Genomic DNA, 23180 nt, shown 5'->3' with positions numbered 1-23180 from the left:
GTCAGAGGATTGTCATCCACTTCCCACAGCTGTCCTTGCTGAAAAGCTCCTCCACCAGCAGGAGGACCATTCTCCATGCACAGTTATTGCACAAACACTTCATCATTGTCAGAGGACTACCATTGCCTTTATGGACAGCGAAGCTAGGATCACAACATGAATGGCACAGGCCTTGGCACAAGGCATGAAATCAAACCATTGCCCAGCCAAAACCACATTGACCCACCTCTTTTCATGGTCCGAAGCCACCGCCTCGTCTTCCTTGCTCTGCCTTCGCAGCCTTTAGTTGCACCACTGACAATATCCAACTTTTGGCTATATGTCAGCCACAGGCAAAAGAGCATTTCATTCAGTGACGTTTTAGGGAAGCATAAGTTTATCACAGACCTTGTCTTGGCAGCTGTACACCTTCAAGGTAGGGATGGAAACTGCTCTCCCAGCCTGATAATTATGAGAGATCTTTTAGTGTTTTCAGGATTGCGAGGCACAATGAAGCAAACCTGACAAAAAAAGGCAAGAATGGGAAATCCACAGAAGTGTATGATTCATAGCTTGCATTTCAGATTGTGTCAATTGGCGTAGGTACACAACAAAGGTAACTAGCTGCTAACAAGTACACAGGAGACTCACACAGGAGCCCACACCAAAGACCATAGCCACAGTTCTCAAAGTCATATCTTTGGACAATAAGAAAAGGAAAATGCGTGGAATCACAACTGTGGGCTTCATCTGACAGCTAGGACAAACTGCACCTTTGCATTTACCTTTTAGACATTTCAAACTATACCCCAGCGAACTCTTCCACCTAGCCCTGTCTCTGTGCAGACAGAACCCTGCTCCCTGTCCAAACACGACACAACAGGAAAGCTACCTCGGCAAACAGACACCATTAAAAGAAATGTTGCACGCACAGCTTCTTGGATCCCAAGGATCACAACACAGATGCTCCTCCCAGTACTTTAAACAAATGTAAAATGTTATAAAGGGCATAAGCAGGAAGCAGCTCAATTAAAGACCCAGTCATCAAAGTATCAACTCAAAGGCAACGTCACCCTTCTTCAGCACATGGGCTATTTGGAAGGTATGTGACACTACCACTATTCATGCATTACATCTATGCCTGATAACTACCATTCACAGGAAACATCATGCAACTGGAAAGCAAACTGATGAACCCAAACTTGGCCTTATCAAAATATTAGACTCTCCTCTAACCCTTCACAGAGTGCATGGCTGTCAATGATCTTGATCATTTGCAGATAGACTCCATTGAAAGAAAAGTTGCTCAGACAACTTCTCCTTACCATGGATAAGAGTTGACTTCTCACCAGGTGTATGTGACAAGCAAGACCATTTCTTCCAGTGACATTTTAAGGAAAGATGTCTATGAAAGTCTTCCTCTTTACAGCTGGAAACATGAAAGGCACGTACGGGATAGTCAGACCAATGTGACAGATATGATCTTCCACACATTACCAGAGACATCGGCCCACTTTCAGATCATTACAACGAGCAAGGCAAGAAGTTAACACCTGCAGAAAGGAAGGGATCACAACATACTTTTCTAGTTTATGGCTCTTAGGATAGGCACATAATTCAGGTCTTTAGAAGGGAATGAATCATCAGTTGGCTCCTCCCAAAGATCCCATTATCGCACTTGCCATAAGTAGAGAATTAATGTGTTAGTTGAATACACCATGACAACCTGCAAACACAGAGGAGGAAGCTCCCAGGGCTCCCAATATGGCTGGAAAAACATGTCTTCGGCCAAATTTACTTGGGAAGATGAAACTCGCATTGCATGACCCTACAGCTGGGCACTGAACAGGGAAAGGAGCAAACCATCTCTCTTGTGTCCTTGAACAGCCCCTCACGTACAGCTCCCTCATGACTCTCATCTCCAACTCTTCACAACTTGCATGATGTACTTTGACCCTCATAATTAGCAAGCACTTGTCATCAAAGGGCCAGTTATGCACACCATTTCTCTTCAACATGCAGAAGGATGACCCAACCACTTCACATAGGTATCTTTACATCTGTGTACTAAGAAGTGCAGATTGTCTGCACAGAAGTGTCTGCTCACTGGTCTTCTGGGAAGAAATCAAGATTCTAAAAGTAAAAGAGAGATCCTCCAGGAGAGACTGGGTCAGTGAACATCTGCAGAGGGGGAATATCCCCCTCCTTGCACCTCCCCCCACACCTTCAGTCTTTCCCCTCGGACACTCGTATGGCTCTTGCTATAGCATGTATTTTCAAGTCAAGACAAACCCAGCCCCTTCTGCAATAAGTCAACCTTAAAAGATGGGGAATCAGCAAAAAACATCTCCTCTACTAGCCCTTCACACGCTCCACACAGAGACTTTCTTAAATAGTCCCAACGTTTACGATTCTCTTTCATCTCCATAACAGGCAGACAGACCTCGTCAAGGGATCAGTTGTTGCCCAGTTCCAGCCAACAGCAGCCCCGCTTCTCCTGCCTCCCACACCAACTGCAACGCGGAGCCACAACCCCACGCTCACCTCCCGGGAGCAAGAGACACCAGCACACAGCGCGCTGCTCAGCAAAGCTTCGCCTTCCCCGACGCCAACCCTCGGCCCTGCGCAGGACGCAGCCCAGGGCGCGGAAAGGGCACGGAAGCGGCAGAGCCAAGCGTCGCGGAGAAGGTCGCGCCAGAGGAACTCACCGGGGCAGCGGCGGGGTCCGCGCGGCGGGCGCCGGCAGGGTCCTCCCCGAGCAGCGGCGCGGGCTCGTCGGGCGGCGGCCGGGCCGGGAGCGTGTCGCAGCAGCTGCCGCCCGACAAGCGGAGCTGGCTCTTGCGCGAGTCGGCGGTGAGCGACACCTCGTGCGAGTAGGAGTGCAGGAAGGCGCGGACGCCGTCGATGCCCACGAAGTGCGAGGCCGGCACGCCGCGCAGGGCGCCGCTGCCCGCCGGCAGCAGCTGCGAGCGGCGCCAGCGCCGCAGGCGCAGCGCCAGCAGCAGCAGCAGGAAGGCGAGGAAGAGGCAGGACACGGCCGCCACGGCCACCACCAGCCACCGCGTCAGGCTGCCGGCCGGCTCGCCCGGCGCCGCCGCCGCGCTGCCCAGCTCCCACAGCAGCTCGGCCACGCTCTCGGCCAGCACCACCGTCAGCGTGGCCGTGGCCGACAGCGCCGGCCGCCCGTGGTCCTTCACCACCACCACCAGGCTCTGCCGCGCCGCGTCGCGGGCCAGCGGGGAGCGCGCCGTGCGCACCTCGCCGCTGTGCAGCCCCACGCGGAACAGCCCCGGCTCCGTCGCCTTGGCCAGCTCGTACGACAGCCACGCGTTCTGCCCCGCGTCCGCGTCCACCGCCACCACCTTGGCCACCAGCGCCCCGGGCTCCGCCGAGCGCGGCGCCAGCTCCACGCCCGCCCAGCCCGCGCCCGCCGCCGCCGCCGCCGCCGCCGCCGCCGCCGGCGGGTACAGCACCTGCGGCGCGTTGTCGTTCTCGTCCACGATCACGAGCCGCACCGACACGTTGCTGCTCCGCGCCGGCGCGCCGCCGTCCTCCGCCCGCACCCACAGCCCCACCTCGCGCACCTCCTCGTAGTCGAAGGAGCGCAGCGCGTACAGCGCGCCCGTCTCCGCCTGCACCGACACGTAGGACGAGAGCGGCGCGCCCCGCACCCGCCCCTCCGACAGCCGGTACCGCACGCGCGCGTTCTGCCCCCAGTCCGCGTCCGTCGCCCGCACCGTCAGCACCAGCGCGCCCGCCGCGTTGTTCTCGGGCAGCCGGGCGCTGTAGCGCGCCTCCGCGAACACCGGCGCATTGTCGTTCACGTCCAGCACGCGCAGCGCCAGCACCGCGCTGCTCCACAGCGCCGGCGACCCGCCGTCCGCCGCCCGCACCGTCACGTTGTACTCCGCCACCTCCTCCCGGTCCAGCTCCCTCGCCGTCACCACGCGGTAGTAGTCCTCGAAGGACTTCTCCAGCCGGAACGGGACGCCCCCGTCCAGCGAGCACCGCACCTCGCCGTTCGCCCCCGAGTCCCGGTCCTGCACGTGCAGCAGGGCCACCACCGTCCCCAACGGCGCGTCCTCAGAGATCGCGCTCAGCGCCGACGACACTCTCAGTTCGGGCGCGTTGTCGTTCACGTCTGTCACCGAGATCGCGACTTTCGCCGTGTCGGAAAGACCCCCGCCGTCCCGTGCCTGCACCTCCAGTTCGTAGGAGTCGCCTTCCTCGAAGTCCAGGCTCCGCACCAGCGTGATCGCTCCCGTCTCGGCGTTTAGCTGGAAGATTTCCGATTCCAGATCCGTCACCTGTTTCAACGAGTATTTGACGTCCCCGTTCAGCCCCTCGTCGGCGTCGGTGGCCGTGAGGGTGACGAGGGCAGAGCCCACGGGCACGTCCTCCGGCACGCGCACCGTGTACTCCGCCTGGCTGAACACGGGCGCGTTGTCGTTGGCGTCCAGCACCGCCACGCGGATCCGCGCCGTGCCCGTCCGCGTCGGCTCTCCGCCGTCGCTCGCCCTCAGCACCAGCTCGTGAAACGCCGCCTCCTCCCGGTCCAGCGCCTTCGCCAGCACCAGCTCGGGACGCTGATCCCCGCCGGGGCCCGCCTGCACGGCCAGCGAGAAGTGCTCGTCGCCGCTCAGCGCGTAGCTCTGCACGGAATTCCGGCCCACGTCCGGGTCGTGAGCTCTGGCCAGGGGAAACCGCGACCCCGGGGCTGTCGTCTCGCTCATTCTCTCCTCCACCTCAATTTTCTTGAAGCTGGGCGCGTTGTCGTTAATGTCCGTGATCTCCACCTCGACTCCGTAGACCTGCATTTCCCCCTCCACTATCACCTCACAGCGCAGCACGCATTGCTCCACCAGCCGGCACAGCTGCTCTCTGTCTATCCTCTCCGCCGTCACTAAATGTCCCGTCTTCCCGTGCAGAGCGAAATACTGCGTCCTATCTCTGTCCAAGATGCGGACGCCGCTGTCGCGGAGCGCCGGCAGCTCCAGCCCCAGGTCCTTGGCCACGTCGCCCACGTACGAGCCCTTCGGCATCTCCTCGGGAAGCGAGTAGCGCAGCTGCCCCCACGCCGCCTCCCACGCCGCCACCAGGACGCACCACAGCAGGGCTCGCTCCCGCCGGCCCCAGCGCCTCCCCGCCGCGCACATCTCCGCCGCGGCCTCGCCGGCCCAGCACCACCGCCGGCAGCTCCCCGCCGCTCACCGCCGACCCGGCTCCCGCTCCGGCTCCGCCGACCCGGCTCCCGCTGCGGCTCCGGCTTCGGCTCCGGCTCGCCGCTGCCGGCCGCTGCCGCCGGTCCCTCTGCCTCGCTGCAGCACGGCTCCGCACCGCGGGGACGCTCGCAGACCGCCCGGCCGCCGAGCCAGCGAGCCAGCCAGCGAGCGAGCCGGGCCGCAGCGGGCGGGGCTGCCTGCAGCGCTCCGGCCTTCCTCTCGCTCCTCCTCGGTCAACAGCGGCGCCCGCAGCCTCCTCCCGGCACTGCAGGCACCGAGCGCTGCCCAGCGCTGCCCGCCCTGCCTTTCCCACGGACAGCTCGCGGGGACGGCACCGTCGCCACGGAGACAGCGGGGCCCGTCCAGCGGTGACCTCCTCCGCGGCTTTTTCCCGAGCCCACCTCTTCTTTGATCCTCGAGGCGATCCCAGCCAGGAGGAAGGCAAAGGCCTCCCGCAGGCGTGGTATTTCTACCGAAGGGAAAAATATTTTTGGAATGGTGATAATTATATAGCTTCAACACACCTCTACCATTGTGTCCAGCACAAGTTAAATGAAGAGAACCTCCTCACTGAGCCTACACGTGTGACAGCTCAAGAGGCAGGTAATTCTGCTTCTTACTGCCTGCTGCTATAAAAGCTGCGGTACAGGATGATTTCATTTGTTCAGGGAAACACAGATCGGCACTAGTGGCCAAAGTAGAGAAATGAAGAGCAACAGTCCACTACCCTGGGCATGAGGTTAGGAAAGGCTCAGGGACAAGGACTGCACACAAGAACTTACTGCAACTCCAAAGGCATTTAAAACAGATAGGCTATCAGGTACTTTTAGGTCATCTCCTTGAGTTGCAATCAATAGTCAGTAGTAAATCTTCACGACAGCAATAAAGAAAGCAACTCAGCTGCCCTTAGTAAAGTCTAAAGGGAAGTATAAGAGCAATACACAATTTCATAGCTGCAGAAGACTTTATTTTCAATTGTGCTTTCCTTATGTGGGACGAATATCAAGAAGGAAATATTCATGTGGGAGGAATCAATACGTAATCAGAAACACAATGAAGCGAATGTCATTGCAAACCTCTCATGCCAGACCTGCAAAGGGTTTCCTTCTTCCCTGCATTTCTTCCTTTTGCTCATGTGCGTCTCTGATGTTCGTCCCATTGTTGATTTTTCTTGTAGGGAGCAGAACATTTACACTGAGCATTATATCGCCCTAAAGGTAATGTGCATAGCCCTATGCTAAGGTAACAGAATAACCTTTAATAGTTTGATTCGGATTCACAAAAGTTCCTTCTTTGCATCTTCATACTTGAGGCGCTGACAATGGGAAAGCCACGTCGAGTCTTTCATAGAATCAAAGAATGGTTTAGGTTGGAAGGGACCTTTAAGGACCATCTATTCCAAACACTCTGCCATGGGCAGGGACATCCTTCACCAGGTCACGTTGCTCAAAGCCCCGTCCAACCTGACCTTGAAGTCTTCCAGTGATGGCACATCCACAACTTCTCTGGACAACATGTTCCAGTGTCTCACCAACCTTATCATAAAGCATTTCTTCCTCATGTCTAATCAAAACCTACCCTCATTCTGTTTAAAACCATTGCCCCTTGTCCTGTCACAACAGGCCCTGGTAAAAAGGCTCTCTCCATCTTTCTTAGAAGCCACCTTTATATATTGAAAAGCCACAATAAGGTTTCCCCAGAGCCTTTTCTTCTCCAGGCTGAAGAACCTCAATTTCTTCAACCCTTCTTCATAGTAGAGGTGTTGCAGCCTTTTGACGTTTTTGTGGCTCTCCTGTGGACCAACTCTAACAGCCCCATGTCTTTCTTGTAGTGTAGGCCTCAGAGCAGTGCTCCAGGTGGGGTCTCATGAAACAGAGGAGAAGGGGAGAACCACATGTTCTCCCTTGTTATGCAGCCTAAGATACAACTGCCTTTCTGGGCAGCAAGTGCATTTTGCCAGCTCAGGACCCATTTGTTACCCACCACTACCCCCAAGTCCTTCTCTGCAGGGCTGCTCTCAATCCATTCATCCCACAGTCTGTATGGAAACTGGGGATTGCCCCGATACATATGCAGGACCTTCCACTTGGCCTTGTTGATATTCATGACGTTCGCACAGGCCCACTTCTCCAGCCTTTCAAGGTCCCTCTGATGGCATCCCTTCCCTCTAGTGAATCAACTGCACCACTCAGCTTGCTGTCATCTGCAAACTTGCTGAGGGTGCACTCAATCCCACTGTCTACGTCATTGACGAAGATACTAAATACCACTGGTCCCAGTACGGACCCTTGAGGGATAGCGCATGTTACTGGTTTCCACTTGGACATTGAGCCATTGAGTATAACTCTTTGGATGCAGCCATCCAGCCAGTTCCTTATCCATCAACCCTCTAACAGCCCATCTGTCAAACCCATATCTCTCCAATTGAGTGGCCACCATGTTATGGGGAACCATGTAGGGGACACCCTGCATGCGTTCTCCCACTGACCCCCAGTCAGTTCAGGGAAACCTTGGCTGGGCTGGGTTGCCACTCTGCACTTTGAGGACTGCACTAGAGATGGTTTTGCTTTCTTTCCCTACAGACAAGTGTGCCTCTGGGAGCACACGCAGGCCTAGGAAAGCCTTCCCCTTCACAGCTGTAAACATCAAAGGTGTGTGCGGGAACTGCCCCTGCACTCAGACAGTTGGAACAGATGTGACCTTCCCCATTTCATCAGACACCCTGAGGTCGAGCTCTAGCTCATGACAACAAGCAAGGCAAGCGTTAGAAACAGACAAAAATGAACGGATCAGGTGGAATAACATTTCTTAGGCCAAACTTCTTGAGCAGAAGCAACTCCAATTGCATGGTACTCCATTAGGCACACGGTTGTGTTATCTATGACAAGCAGGGAAATGACCACCTGTTCTTCTGTAGGCTCACACACAGAGCTCCCCTGTCTTCTCTCCAACCCTACACAACTTGCAGGTTTGCTTCTGACCTTCTCAAAATTGGCAAAAACGTATCATGAGGGGACAATACACTATGATCACACCAAGAAGGTAGGGATATTTGTCTGCTAACCATCATTCTGAGAAGAAAAAGAAGGAGTCTAAGCACACCAATGATAATTGGCCAAAATAAAAGAGGCGCGGTCACCCAACAGAGAATGGGTCATCAAGCCATCAGCTTAGGGGGAAACTCTTCCCCTCTTTTATCACACGCACTGTTCCACAGAGATACGACTTATACTAACGTCATGTTTACATCTATTCCCCCCAATAAAAACAGAATGCAAAGATACCCTCACATCTCCTGCTTTTCACACCTGCTGTAGTAAGACCAAGAGGCACTAACACACAGCGCATTGCTAAACGAAGCTATGCTGATAATTACAAGTAAACCTACCTACATATCAGACCAGGTAAAGAAAAACAAAGCCATAAATCAGACAAGCAAAGCAAGGAAGCATTAGAAGACAAAGTGTTGTCAGAGAAACTCACCAGGAAATCTTCTTGGTCTTCACTACGGTTGTTGAAATTCATCCCTGAGAGCACCTGGAAGTCACTGAAGTCTCAAGCACAAGCTCAGCCCTGAAGTCTTACTCTGGACTACAAAGTAGGGGGTTTCATTTTAAGTAATAGTCATCAGCTGTCATCAATTTTTCTAATATGTGGCCTGCTCATCTCCCTCAAATATGAAGCCATAAGATTATAGATGGGCCTCGTTCTCAAGTTAAGTCTTCTGAGAAATTAAAACAGGTTCTCTTTTAGCTTCTGCTTTGTTTTCCTCACACAAAAAAATTCTGTCTTTACGTGGCTGAAGTGAGTATTTGCTGCAAAGCAGCACTCACAGTTTCAAATGCAAAAAGCACTGCCCAGAAACAGAGAAAATGAAATACGACCTTCCTGGAAACAAAGGCCTGAAAGAAAGTCTAATTACAACCATGGAGAAACTCTACACTGCAATGTTCCAGGGAAATAGAGATAGATAAAGGAGGTTTCACACAGGAATTATGAGCCGTTCTACACATGCATCATCATTCTACATGCACAGTTATTCCACAAACACTTTATTATTGTTGGACGACTTCTGTTGCCTTTCAGGACAAGGAATCCATTATCACACTATAAATGGCACAGGCCTTGGCACCAGGCATGAAATCAAACCATTGCTCAGCCAAAACCATGTTGAGCCACCTGCTCTCCTAGTTTAAAGCCAGCCTCTCACCCTCCTTGCTCTGCATTCACAGCCTTTAGTTGCACCATGGACAACAGCCAATATTTTGGCCATATGTCAGCCACAGGCAAAAGAGCATTTCCTTCAGTGACCTTTTAGGGAAGCATAAGTATGTCAATGTCTTTGTCTTCACAGCTGAACACCTTCAAGCCATGGATGGGAACTGCTTCCCCAGCACAGCAAGTATAAATGATCTTTTCATGTTTTAAGGGTTACCAGCCACAATGAGGACCGGCTTTAGACCTGGACAACAAACAAGGCAAGAATGGGAAACCTAGAGAAGTCAAGGAATTGTGGTTTAACATTTCAGATGATGTCAACTGTAGAAGGTACACAAGAAGGGTGTCTAGTTGGTAAAAAGTCCACAGGAGGATCACACAGGCACTCACACCAAAGAACACAGCCACAGTTCCTCAATGTAATTTCTTTGGACAATAAAAAAGGGGAAATGCATGGAACCACAACTGTGGGCTCCATATGACAACCAGGAGACACTGAACCTTTAAACCTATCTTTCAGACATTTCAAATTATACCACAGCAAAGACCTGCCCTGTCTCTGGACAGTCAGAATTTTTCAGCCTGCCCAAACATCACACAACAGGAAAGCTACCTTTGCAGACAGACACCATTGAAGGAAAAGTTGCACACACAACTTCTCCTTCTCTGAGAACAAAGACCACAACATGGAGACATGCAAGAAAATTTCTTTCGTACTCACACTAATTGGAAGAAACTGAAAACATTCGCAAGTGCATAAGCAATCTGCAGGTCCAGTAAAGACCCAACTGTCAAAGCATCAACTCAAAGACACCATCATCCTTCTTCAGCACATGGACGAACTGGAAGATACCTGACTCTCAAATCTTAACCTCAAGTGTAACCTATGCTCAATAACTACCATTCACAGGAAACATCATGCAACAGGAAAGCAAACTGATGAACCCACAGCTTGGCCAGCTGGAATCTGAGCAGTGGGATATCCAAAAATAAGACACCTTCAGTCTCATTTGATGTAGTTCAGCAGTGAACCCTGGGAATTACCAAGTTCTCGTGTCTCCACCAGTACCTCCTCACACGCAGCACCCCCAGGACCCTCCTCTAACCCTGCACAGACTGCACGGCTGTATCCATCAAAAGGCAAGTTGAAGAACTTCTCCTTACCATGGATAATATTTGACTTCTCACCATGTGTATGTGACAAGCAAGAGCATTTCTTCCAGTGACATTTTAAGGAAAGACGTCTATGAAAGTCTTCCTCTTTACAGCTGTAAACATAAAAGGCATGTATGGGACAGTCAAATGGAACAGAGGTGATCTTCCACACATTTTCAGAGACAACGGCCCACCTTCAGACCTTCACAACAATCAAGGCAAGAAGTTAACACATGCAGAATGGAAGGGATCACAACATACTCCTCTAAATTATGGCTCTTAGGGTAGGTACATGAATCGGGTCTTTAGTATGAATGAATAATCGGTTGGCTCCTCCCAAAGCTCTCATTATGGCACTTGGCATAAGTACAGAATTAAGCTGTTAGTTGAATACGTCATGACAACGTACAAACACATAGAAGGAACCTCCCAGAGCTCACAATACAGCTGGAGTAACATGTCTCAGGCCAAATATTTTTTTGGAAGAAAAAACTCACATTGCATGACCCTACAGTTGGGCACTGAAGAGGGAAAGGAGCAAACCATATCTGTTGTGTCCTTCAAAAGCCCCGCACGAACATCTCCCATGACTCGCAACTCCAACACTTCACAACTTGCATGGTGTTCTTTGACGCTCATTAATTTGCAAGCACCTGTCATCAAAGGGCCAGTTCCCCAGTCCATTCCTCTTCAACATGCACGAAGATCAGCCACGCATTTCACATAGATATCTTTACATCTCTGTACTAAAAAGCAAGATACATTTGTCTGCTCACTAGCCCTCTGGGAAGAAACATCAAGGGTCTAAAAGAGGAGTGGTCCTCCAGGAGAGACTGGGTCAGTCAACAGCGCGTAACACAGCAAAGACGTTATAAAAAATAGAAACTCCAGCCAACAGCAGCCCCGCTTCTCCTGCCTCCCACACCAACTGCAACACGGAGCCACAACCCCACGCTCACCTCCCGGGAGCAAGAGGCATCAGCACACAGTGCGCTGCCCCGCGAAGCTTCGCCTTCCCCGACACCAACCCTCGGCCCTGCGCAGGACGCAGCCCAGGGCGCGGAAAGGGCACGGAAGCGGCAGAGCCAAGCGTCGCGGAGAAGGTCGCGCCAGAGGAACTCACCGGGGCAGCGGCGGGGTCCGCGCGGCGGGCGCCGGCAGGGTCCTCCCCGAGCAGCGGCGCGGGCTCGTCGGGCGGCGGCCGGGCCGGGAGCGTGTCGCAGCAGCTGCCGCCCGACAAGCGGAGCTGGCTCTTGCGCGAGTCGGCGGTGAGCGACACCTCGTGCGAGTAGGAGTGCAGGAAGGCGCGGACGCCGTCGATGCCCACGAAGTGCGAGGCCGGCACGCCGCGCAGGGCGCCGCTGCCCGCCGGCAGCAGCTGCGAGCGGCGCCAGCGCCGCAGGCGCAGCGCCAGCAGCAGCAGCAGGAAGGCGAGGAAGAGGCAGGACACGGCCGCCACGGCCACCACCAGCCACCGCGTCAGGCTGCCGGCCGGCTCGCCCGGCGCCGCCGCCGCGCTGCCCAGCTCCCACAGCAGCTCGGCCACGCTCTCGGCCAGCACCACCGTCAGCGTGGCCGTGGCCGACAGCGCCGGCCGCCCGTGGTCCTTCACCACCACCACCAGGCTCTGCCGCGCCGCGTCGCGGGCCAGCGGGGAGCGCGCCGTGCGCACCTCGCCGCTGTGCAGCCCCACGCGGAACAGCCCCGGCTCCGTCGCCTTGGCCAGCTCGTACGACAGCCACGCGTTCTGCCCCGCGTCCGCGTCCACCGCCACCACCTTGGCCACCAGCGCCCCGGGCTCCGCCGAGCGCGGCGCCAGCTCCACGCCCGCCCAGCCCGCGCCCGCCGCCGCCGCCGCCGCCGCCGCCGCCGGCGGGTACAGCACCTGCGGCGCGTTGTCGTTCTCGTCCACGATCACGAGCCGCACCGACACGTTGCTGCTCCGCGCCGGCGCGCCGCCGTCCTCCGCCCGCACCCACAGCCCCACCTCGCGCACCTCCTCGTAGTCGAAGGAGCGCAGCGCGTACAGCGCGCCCGTCTCCGCCTGCACCGACACGTAGGACGAGAGCGGCGCGCCCCGCACCCGCCCCTCCGACAGCCGGTACCGCACGCGCGCGTTCTGCCCCCAGTCCGCGTCCGTCGCCCGCACCGTCAGCACCAGCGCGCCCGCCGCGTTGTTCTCGGGCAGCCGGGCGCTGTAGCGCGCCTCCGCGAACACCGGCGCGTTGTCGTTCACGTCCAGCACGCGCAGCGCCAGCACCGCGCTGCTCCACAGCGCCGGCGACCCGCCGTCCGCCGCCCGCACCGTCACGTTGTACTCCGCCACCTCCTCCCGGTCCAGCTCCCTCGCCGTCACCACGCGGTAGTAGTCCTCGAAGGACTTCTCCAGCCGGAATGGGACGCCCCCGTCCAGCGAGCACCGCACCTCGCCGTTCGCCCCCGAGTCCCGGTCCTGCACGTGCAGCAGGGCCACCACCGTCCCCGACGGCGCGTCCTCAGAGATCTCGCTCAGCGCCGACGACACTGTCAGTTCGGGCGCGTTGTCATTCACGTCTGTCACCGAGATCGCGACTTTCGTCGTGTCGGAAAGACCCCCGCCGTCATGTGCCTGCACCTCCAGCTCGTAGGAGTCGCCTTCCTCGAAGTCCAGGCTCCGCACCAGCGTGATCGCCCCCGTCTCGGTCTCCAGATGGAAAATCTTCGAGGCTTTCTCTGTGATTTTCTTCAACGAGTATTTGACGTTCCCGTTCAGCCCCTCGTCGGCGTCGGTGGCCGTGAGGGTGACGAGGGTGGAGCCCACGGGCACGTCCTCCGGCACGCGCACCGTGTACTCCGCCTGGCTGAACACGGGCGCGTTGTCGTTGGCGTCCAGCACCGCCACGCGGATTCGCGCCGTGCCCGTCCGCGCCGGCTCTCCGCCGTCGCTCGCCCTCAGCACCAGCTCGTGAAACGCCGCCTCCTCCCGGTCCAGCGCCTTCGCCAGCACCAGCTCGGGACGCTGATCCCCGCCGGGACCCGCCTGCACGGCCAGCGAGAAGTGCTCGTCGCCGCTCAGCGCGTAGCTCTGCACGGAATTCCGGCCCACGTCCGGGTCGTGGGCCTCAGCCAGGGGAAACCGCGACCCCGGGGCTGTCGTCTCACTCATTCTCAGCTCCGTTTCTGCCTCTCGGAAGCTGGGCGCGTTGTCGTTAATGTCCGTGATCTCCACTTCGATTCCGTAGACCTGCATTTCCCCCTCCACTATCACCTCACAGCGCAGCACGCATTGCTCCACACTCTCGCACAGCTGCTCTCTGTCTATCCTCTCCGCCGTCACTAAATGTCCCGTCTTCCCGTGCAGAGCGAAATACCGCGTCCTACCTCTGTCCAGGATGCGGACGCCGCTGTCGCGGAGCGCCGGCAGCTCCAGCCCCAGGTCCTTGGCCACGTCGCCCACGAACGAGCCCTTCGGCATCTCCTCGGGAAGCGAGTAGCGCAGCTGCCCCCACGCCGCCTCCCACGCCGCCACCAGGACGCACCACAGCAGGGCTCGCTCCCGCCGGCCCCAGCGCCTCCCCGCCGCGCACATCTCTGCCGCGGCCCCGCCGGCCCAGCACCACCGCCGGCAGCTCCCCGCCGCCCAACGCCGACCCGGCTCCCGCTCCGGCTCCGCCGACCCGGCTCCCGCTGCGGCTCCGGCTTCGGCTCCGGCTCGCCGCTGCCGGCCGCTGCCGCCGGCCCCTCCGCCCCGCTGCAGCACGGCTCCGCACCGCGGGGACGCTCGCAGACCGCCCGGCCGCCGAGCCAGCCAGCGAGCGAGCGAGCGAGCCGGGCCGCAGCGGGCGGGGCTGCCTGCAGCGCTCCGGCCTTCCTCTCGCTCCTCCTCGGTCAACAGCGGCGCCCGCAGCCTCCTCCCGGCACTGCAGGCACCGAGCGCTGCCCAGCGCTGCCCGCCCTGCCTTTCCCACGGACAGCTCGCGGGGACGGCACCGTCGCCACGGAGACAGCGGGGCCCGTCCAGTGGTGACCTCCTCCGCGGCCTTTTCCCGAGCCCACCTCTTCTTTGATCCTCGAGGCGATCCCAACCGGAAAGAAATAACACGCCTTCCGTGGGCATAGTATTTATACCGCACGGGAAAAATGTTTTTGTAATCGTGATGTCATATAGACACAAAGTTCTCTTAGTATGACGTGCAGAATATTATGAGTCTTAGTCCATTAGTCCAAAAGCACAATCTCCACCACGAATTACGCAGCTTTTGCAGCCGTCGTTCTTGAATGACTTTTCCCTCACCCTTTCTGCAGACCAATACAGCATCACACTGGAACGCCAACACCCATATTAATTCCCCATATCCCGACCAATAGAACAAAGCAGCAATGGAGATCCCCCCCTCAAAAGGAGTCCTCCTCAGAGACGGCCCTTCCCTCTCGACTTTGACACTTTTCACCTGCACGTCGGAGGCTGCTCTGAATCAGCCTCCATTTCTCCCCCTTCTCCAACCACCACTTCGGAATTTTGCATTGTAACCTCACACAGTACAGGCTCTGCTTACACTTAGGACTTAGACACTCAGACAGATCAGGAACAGTAAGAAAAGAGGGGGTGAAAAATGAGAAATAACTGCACAAAGAACTCAGAGAAACAATGCCTGGAAAAAATTAGTCAGCCTCACTCGTGCTGCCATTTCTGCAGCGGCCTTCCCCCCAAAAAATGGGAGGGCACACGGCAGAGGCGGAGGAACCATCTGTAACTTCTCCATTCATGGCGTCACACACTCATTCTTTTGGGTGTCCAACACCGAAACGGCATTGACCAACGGGTTTTTGTTCAGCCGTCAACCAAGTCCAAATCTATCGCTTCAGGAAAAAGCAACCTGGAAGGAAAAATCTCCAACACCAAGCGTCAGCCCCATTTTCCCCACCCCGTCGGTAGAATTAGCGGATCTCATTTTACACAGGAAGGATCCACCTTCACCCTTACTAACTTACAGCATTTCAGACAACACAAGTTTCACAGTCAAAACTTCTCAGCTCACCCTGAACCTGGGACCAGCGATGAACCCAGAAGTGCCGACGCCAACTGCCTGAACTTTCAATCCTTCATGGAGACACGGATCAGCACTTCCCATCCACACTACCCGAGCAAAGCGAGGACAACGAGGATCTAAACGGGATAGATGAATGTTCCCTATATAATATAACTGCTAGGGTGGAGATGAAACAAGAATTTAGGAACAATTTAGCAATAATAGGAATTGCTGGAATCACCATCTCTCTCAACAGTTGACACTGAGTGGAAAGGAAGAGAAGTAGATGGCTCTGGAGGGTGGAAGGAAGTCCACCCCTTGGGATCCCTTTATCTTGGATGAGCCGCTAGAAGCAAACGATGGGGAAGATGACCCAATCAAGCCAACAAGATAAAAAGAATCGCTGCGATCAGATATAAAGCAGCTGCAAGCCACAGGAGTATCTCCGTGATGGGCCCGAAATGGTAAAACGTGAATGAGTTAAGCCCATGGTGACGCTGGAGCAGAACACGTAGCAAACGAAGAAATATTTCAAATAACTTTAATCGCCCAAAACTGAGATTCAAAAAGATGCAAGGACCTCATTCTACACAGTAAGGATCCGCATTAACCGTTACCTCTCAGCTGAACCTGAACGCGGGATAAATCAAGACGCGCCATCACTAACTGCCTGCTACGAGTGGGAAATGAAAAAAAGACAATGTTTTTGCCTTGTCGACGTCCAGCATCAGCAGAGCTCATTCCATCGAAGAGCTTCAACACACCTCTACCACTGTGTCCAGCACAAGCTGAATGAAGAGAACCTCCCCACTCAGCCGACACGCGTGACAGCTGATGAGGCAGGAAGTGCCGTTTCGCACCGCCTGATGCCAAAAAAGGGTGGTACAGGATGATTTCATTCCTTCACGGAAACCTTTTGGCAAAGGGGCCAAAGCAGACACACGAAGAGCTACAGCCCACCACCCTGGGCGTGAGATTGGGAAAGGCTCAGGGACAAGGGCCTCGCGGGCTGACAGACCTGCGGTCCGTCGGGGTCCGCGGGCGGCTCTCCCGCGCCGGCGCTGCTGCTCGGGCTCCGCTTCCCGCAGGGCTCCCCGCCCACAAGCTCCTCCGCCGGCAGGCTGGGCAGCGGCGGCGGCGGCGGCAGCCAAGCGCCCTCGGCGACGGCGCGGCCCGGCGCCACGCACAGGTTGTAGGAGTAGGGCAAGGTGCCCTCGCAGAAGTCGGCACGCTCCATTTAACTACTCCACGAGCACTGACTGAGATCAGACATTTATGGCTGAAGGAGGTGGGGCCAATCAACGGAGAATCTAAGCCCCCTAAGCCCGTACAGCTCCTGAGGAGGAGGTGGGGTTGCTCAGGCACTTGCCACGGGCTCAGGGATTTCTCCCCAGAAGACCTTCCTGGGAACACAGTACAGAAGGAGGCTCCCCTACTGCTCGAAAATCATTCTCTCCCACCCACACCGGTTTCACGCTACAGGTCACTTCATCACTTCGCGCTGATTGTACTACAACTACCCAGGAGGCAGAAAGCACCTGCAGTGATCCTGGCCAGAATCATCTGCTCGGCTCCCCGCAAACTGCGCGGAAAATGGCTTTGCAAGAAGAAAAACGGATACACCTGCCTTTGCTCCTGTGCCCGTTCTGTGGCCCACACTAGCAAAATGGGGGGATTTCAGCCATCCGACAGCTTTGGTTTGCTCCACATTTTTCTTGTGCGTCTATTTTCCCATTATTCGTCTATTCTCAATGTTCTGGTTTCAGCTGGGATGGAGTTGATGTTCTTCCTATTAACTGGTATAGAGCTGTGTTTTGGATGCAGTATGAGAATAATGTTGATAACACACTGATGTTTTAGTTGTTGCTAAGTAGTTTTTATGCTAATCAAGGACTTTTCATCGTCCTCCCGTGCCCTGCCAGGTGTGTGGGTGGCTGGGAGAGAGCGGGGCCGGGACGGCTGGCCCAGCTGGCCAATGGGCTATTCCATACAATATGACATCATGCTCAGCATATAAGGCTGGGCGAAGAAGAAGGAGGCGGGGGACGCTCGGAGTGATGGCGTTTGTCTTCCCAAGTAACCATTACGCGTGATGGAGCCCTGCTTTCCCGGAGATGGCTGAACACCTGCGTGCCGATGGGAAGCAGTGAATGAATTCCTTGTTTTGCTTTGCTTGCGCACGCGGCTTTTGCTTTACCTATTAAACTGTCTTTATCTCAACCCACGAGTTTTCTCACTTTCACCCTTCTGATTCTCTCCGCCGTCCCATTGTGGGGGAGTGAGCGAGCGGCTGCGTGGTGCTCAGTGGCCGGCTGGGGTTAAACCACAACACTCGACAGTATTTTAGAATGGGATGAGAGCAATGCAATGCTTTGGTGAACTCACTGAACTAATGACTACACCATGAAACTCTTGGAAGACCTAAAGATGCAGCTAATACTGAGAAAGGAAAGTTAACGGACATTCATAGGTGATTTTCCTTTTTAATAAGCCACATAACTTTAGGGTTGTATAGTTTATACACATTTACATTTAACCAAGTAATTCGATAGCTTGAACCACCAGGAAGGGCCTTTCATTTTCTCAGAAATCACGGTGTAAAAGATTGATGCTTGTTAGTAAAGCGTTCAGCTAATCCTAGAACCTTCATGTTGGTAGGACACCTTTTCTACAAAATACTGTAGGATGGCAGGAGAAGACAAGTACAGCTGCACACCCTAAACTATGCAGACCATTAGTAAATATGTAAATGGACTTTTTCCAAGTGCCTAACTGCTCTCGTTTTGTCGTTTTAGATATGTTCTTAGGATGGAAACAGCCTCTCCTGGTAAGAGAGAGGCGCAGGCACAACAACTATTGCAAAAAGTGGCTGAGAGACCGAGTTCCTCGGTTCAGTATTCCCCTGTCTACGTGATCAACCAGGTCCAAGCACCTCTCTTTGGGAAAAGGGGATCGAAAAAAAAAAATCCAACATAAAGAAACTCTTCACGTTAAACAAAGGGAAAAGGGGGATTCAAAAAGAAGGCAGGCTTTGAAATACAAAAGGCGATTATTTTTTTCTTGAGATCTCATTCTACACCTTCGCCTGTGTATGAACGGTAAAAAAGAGGGAACTACCACCCAGGAAAAAGAAATGAGAAATAACTGCACAAAGAACTCGGAAAAATCATGCCTGGATAAAATTTATCCATCCCATTAATGCTGCCATTTCTGCAGCTGCCTTCCTGCAAAAAATGAGGGGGCACTCGGCGGAAGGGGGGAGCATTCACTAGGGAGGAACAATCTGTAACTTCTCCATTCATGGAGCCGCACGCACTTTTCCTTTGGGAAACAGCATTAAGCAAGGATTTTGCATCCAGCCATCATCAGGTCCAAGCACATCAGTTTGGGAAAAAACCGATCAGGAAGGAAAAATCTCCCACACCAAGAGTCCATCACATTTTCCCGACTCCGTCATGCACAGTCATTAATTTACCGCGTTCACCGTTACTAACTCATACGAGGGTTGTAGTCAAAATCTCTCAGCTGAACCTGTGACCAGCGAAGGACCACGAACTGCCGCCGCTAGCTGCCTGCTCGGAGTGGAAGGGGGATACTCCTTCCTTTCTTCATTCCTTCACGGAGACACGGACCAGCATCCCCATCCACACCACCCGGGAAAAAAACAGCAGAATAGGGACGGCGCCTCAGAAAGGCTCAAGGAAAAGAGCGAGAGAGCGCGGGCTCACAGACCTGCGGTGCGTCGGGGTCCGCGGGCGGCTCTCCCGCGCCGGCGCTGCTGCTCGGGCTCCGCTTCCCGCAGGGCTCCCCGCCCATAAGCTCCTCCGCCGGCAGGCTGGGCAGCGGCGGCGGCAGCCAAGCGCCCTCGGCGACGGCGCGGCCCGGCGCCACGCACAGGTTGTAGGAGTAGGGCAAGGTGCCCTCGCAGAAGTCGGCCGGGAAGGCGGCGCCGGCCACGGAGAAGCGCTGCGCGCCCAGGCAGCGCAGGACGGCGGGCGGCCCGGCCCGGCGCACCCGCGCCAGCACGGCCAGCGCCACGCTCAGCAGGAACAGGGCGGAGAGGAGCGCCAGCGCCAGCACCAGGTAGAACTGCAGCTCCGCCGGCGAGTCGGCGCCCGCCGCCCGCTCGCTCAGCTCCGGCAGCGCCTCCTGCAAGCTCTCGGCCAGCACCACGTGCAGCGTGGCCGTGGCCGACAGCGCCGGCTGCCCGTGGTCCTTCACCACGGCCACCAGCCGCTGCTTCGCCGCGTCCCGCTCCGACACGGCCCGCGCCGTCCGCACCTCGCCGCTGTGCAGCCCCACGCGGAACAGCGCCGGCTCCGCCGCCTGCACCAGCTCGTACGACAGCCACGCGTTGCGCCCCGCGTCCGCGTCCACCGCCACCACCTTGGCCACCAGGTACCCGGCCGCGGCCGACCGCGGCACCACCTCGAACGGCGCCGCCGCCGCGCCCGCCGCCGCGCCCGCCGCCCCCGCGCTCCCCGCCGCTCCCGCGCCCGCCGCCGGCCACAGCACCCGCGGCGCGTTGTCGTTGCGGTCCAGCACGAAGACGCGCACCGTCGCCGTCGAGCTCCGCGCCGGCGCCCCGCCGTCCTGCGCCCGCACCGTCACCGCGAACTCGCGGCACTGCTCGTAGTCGAAGGAGCGCTGCGCGTACACCGCGCCGCTCCGCGCCTCCACCGACACGTACGCCGCCGCGCCCGCCGCGCCCGCGCTGCCGCCCGCCAGCCAGTAGCTCACGCGCCCGTTGGCGCCCGCGTCCGCGTCCCGCGCGCGCACGCGCAGCACCGGCGCGCCCGCCGCGTTGTTCTCCGCCACGTAGGCGCTGTAGGCGGCCTCCTCGAACACCGGCGCGTTGTCGTTCACGTCCGACACCTCCAGCACCAGCGCCGCGCGGCTGGACAGCGCCGGGCTGCCCCGGTCCCTGGCCACCACCGTCACCCGGTGCTCGGCCGCCTGCTCCCGGTCCAGCGCGCTCGCCGTCACCACCTTGTACGAGCCGCCCGACGACGCCACGATCGACAGCGGCGCCTCGCCCGACAGCTCGCACCACACCTGACCGTTCTCCCCGGAGTCCGGGTCGTTCACGTTCAGGAGGGCCACCACCGTGCCGGACGGCGCGTCCTCGGGCACGGGGCTCGACACCGACAGCAGCGTGATGTCGGGCGCGTTGTCGTTCTCGTCCGTGATGTCTATCTGCACGTCGCAGTGAGCCACCAGACCGCCGCCGTCCCTCGCCTCCAGGCCGAAGCTGTATTTGCTCTTCTCCTCGAAGTCGAGGGGCCCCGCCGTCCTCACCTCGCCGCTGTCGCTCTCGACGCTGAACAAGGCGCGGACGCCGTCCGGGACGTTGCCGAAGGAGTAGGAGACCCGCCCGTTGGAGCCCGCGTCCGCATCCGTGGCTCGCACCCGCAGCACCAGCCACCCCGCCGGCACATTCTCCCGCACTCGCGCCTCGTAGACGCTTTTGCCGAACACGGGCGCGTTGTCGTTGGCGTCCGTCACATTGACGCGAACCTGGACAGTCCCGGACCTCACGGGGTCCCCGCCATCCACCGCCGTCAGTACCAGCTCAAAGGAGCTCTGCTTCTCCCGGTCCAGCGCTCTCTCCAGCACTAATTCCGGCTGCTTCTTTCCACCCGGGCTCTCCTTCGCGGCCAGAGTGAAGGACGGGTTGCCGGTGAGCTGGTAAGTCAGCAGCGAGTTGCTGCCCACGTCCGCGTCTCGGGCCATCTCCAGCGGAAAACGCGCCCCGGGAAGCGTCCATTCACCGATCTCGAGGTGCAGAGCAGCCTTGCTGAAGGTCGGGGAATTGTCGTTGACGTCCTGGATGGCCACCTCGACGTGGAAAACGTTCAGCGGGTTCTGCACCAGCGCCTCGAAGCTGACGGAGCAGGACGCCGACTCGCCGCACATCTCCTCCCGGTCCAGCCTCTCGCTCACGTACAGGTTCCCGCTCTCCCCGCTCACCGTGAAGTATTTCAGCTGCCTTTTAGCGGCAGCCGCCACCCGCAGCTTGCGTGCCGGCAGCTCCGCCGGGCTCAGCCCCAGGTCCCGCGCCAGCGGCCCCACCAGCGAGCCTCTGCCCAGCTCCTCGGGGATGGCGTAGCGGATCCGCTCCGCCGCCGCCCGGCACCACAAGCACAGCAGCAAAGCGGGCAGCACCACTCGCCCGGCCGCTCGCCCGCGGCTCTGCCTCTGCCTGCCCGCCATGCTCGGCAGCGCTCGCCGCGCTCCTCCCTCCTGCCGCTGCTGCTGCCGCTGCCGCTGCCCTCCCTCCCTTCCAGCCACTCTCCGCAGCGAGCGCAGGAGCCGCCGGAGGGCAGCGAGCTCGGCGCCGGCTCGGACGCCGCTGCTCCCCGCTCCGCGCCGCCTCTCGCCTCTGCTGCCCGTGCCGCTGCCGCTCTGGCCGGCGCCGTGCGAGCGAGCAGCCTGCGGGGGCAGGACGCTGCGGCGGCTCCGGCGCCGGCTCTGGTTCCGGCGCCGCTCCGCGTCGGCCAACAGCGGCACCCGGAGGCGCCGCGACGCCACCGCAGCCGGCTGATGGCCGCGCTCGCAGCGGCGCGGGCTTCGGCCGTTGCTGCGGGGCTGCATTTCTGGGGTCTCTCCTTTATTAAAATCAGGAATATTCCTTATTCTAATGCGGAATACTCGGAGGCACTTGCTTAATGCAGCTCCAAAGGCGTTTAAACCAGACACACTGTCGGGTACTTTTAGGTCATCTCCTTGACTCACAATGAACAGTCAGTAGTAAATATTCATGGCAGAGCAAGAAAGCTGCTCTTAATAAAATCTGAAGGGACGTATAAGAGCAATACACAATTTCATAGGTGTGGAAGACTTCATTTTTAATTCTGCTATCCTTACGTGGGACGAATATCAAGAAGGGAATACTCGTGTGGGAGTAATCAATACGAAATCAGAAACACAATGAAGCAAAAGTCATTGCAATCCTGTCATGCCAGACCTGCAAAGGGTTTCCATCTTCCCTGCATTTCTTCCTTTTGCTCATGTGTGCCCTCTGATGTTTGTCCCACTGTTGATTTTTCTTGTAGGGAGCAGAACAATTACACTGAGAATTATATCACCCTAAAGGTAAGGTGCATAGCCCTATGCTAAGATAACAGAATAACCTTTATTAGTTTGATTCTGATTCACAAAAGTTCCTTCTTTTGCATCTCCATACTTAAGGTGCTGACAATGGGAAAGTGCAAAGCCACATCGAGCCTTTCACAGAACCAAGGAATGGTTTAGGTTGGAAGGGACCTTTAAAGATCACCTATTCCAACCACTCTGCCATGGGCAGGGACATCCTTCACCGGGTCAAGTTGCTCAAAGCCCCGCCCAACCCAACCTTGAGCACTTCAAGTGATGGCGCATCCACAACTTACCTGGGCAAGCTGTTCCAGTGTCTCACAACCCTCCCCTTAAAACATTTCTTCTGTATCTCCAGTCTAAACCTACCCTTGTTCCGTTTAAAACCATTGCCGCTTGTCCTGTCACGACAGGCCTTGGTAAAAAGTCTCTCTCCGTCTTTCTTAGAAGCCCGCTTTATGTACTGAAAAGCCGCAATAAGGTCTCCCCAGAGCCTTCTCTT

General features: G+C 56.9%; 3 protein-coding genes across 3 annotated transcripts; all 3 read right to left on the bottom strand.

The window, feature by feature from the left end:
• Position 1: 1 nt before the first annotated feature.
• Positions 2-5135, bottom strand: LOC142088962 (protocadherin gamma-A10-like). Its single transcript, XM_075164841.1, has 3 exons — positions 2688-5135; positions 1662-1705; positions 2-143 (listed from the first exon to the last, which is right to left on the bottom strand). Exons 1-3 carry the CDS (start codon positions 5133-5135, stop codon positions 2-4), a joined length of 2634 nt encoding a protein of 877 aa, XP_075020942.1.
• Positions 5136-5186: 51 nt separating this feature from the next.
• On the bottom strand, positions 5187-14142 carry LOC142088961 (protocadherin gamma-A2-like). The gene is made up of 3 exons (XM_075164840.1): positions 11698-14142; positions 11534-11610; positions 5187-5466 (listed from the first exon to the last, which is right to left on the bottom strand). Exons 1-3 carry the CDS (start codon positions 14140-14142, stop codon positions 5187-5189), a joined length of 2802 nt encoding a protein of 933 aa, XP_075020941.1.
• Positions 14143-19279: 5137 nt separating this feature from the next.
• Positions 19280-21796, bottom strand: LOC142088960 (protocadherin gamma-B5-like). Its single transcript, XM_075164839.1, has one exon. It carries the CDS (start codon positions 21794-21796, stop codon positions 19280-19282), a length of 2517 nt encoding a protein of 838 aa, XP_075020940.1.
• Positions 21797-23180: the final 1384 nt, after the last annotated feature.

This window comes from Calonectris borealis, chromosome 15, assembly GCF_964195595.1.
Source record: "Calonectris borealis chromosome 15, bCalBor7.hap1.2, whole genome shotgun sequence".
Lineage (NCBI taxonomy): Eukaryota > Metazoa > Chordata > Aves > Procellariiformes > Procellariidae > Calonectris > Calonectris borealis.
The sequence above is the reverse complement of the archived record's forward strand: the minus strand, read 5'-3'. Positions and strand labels throughout refer to the sequence as shown.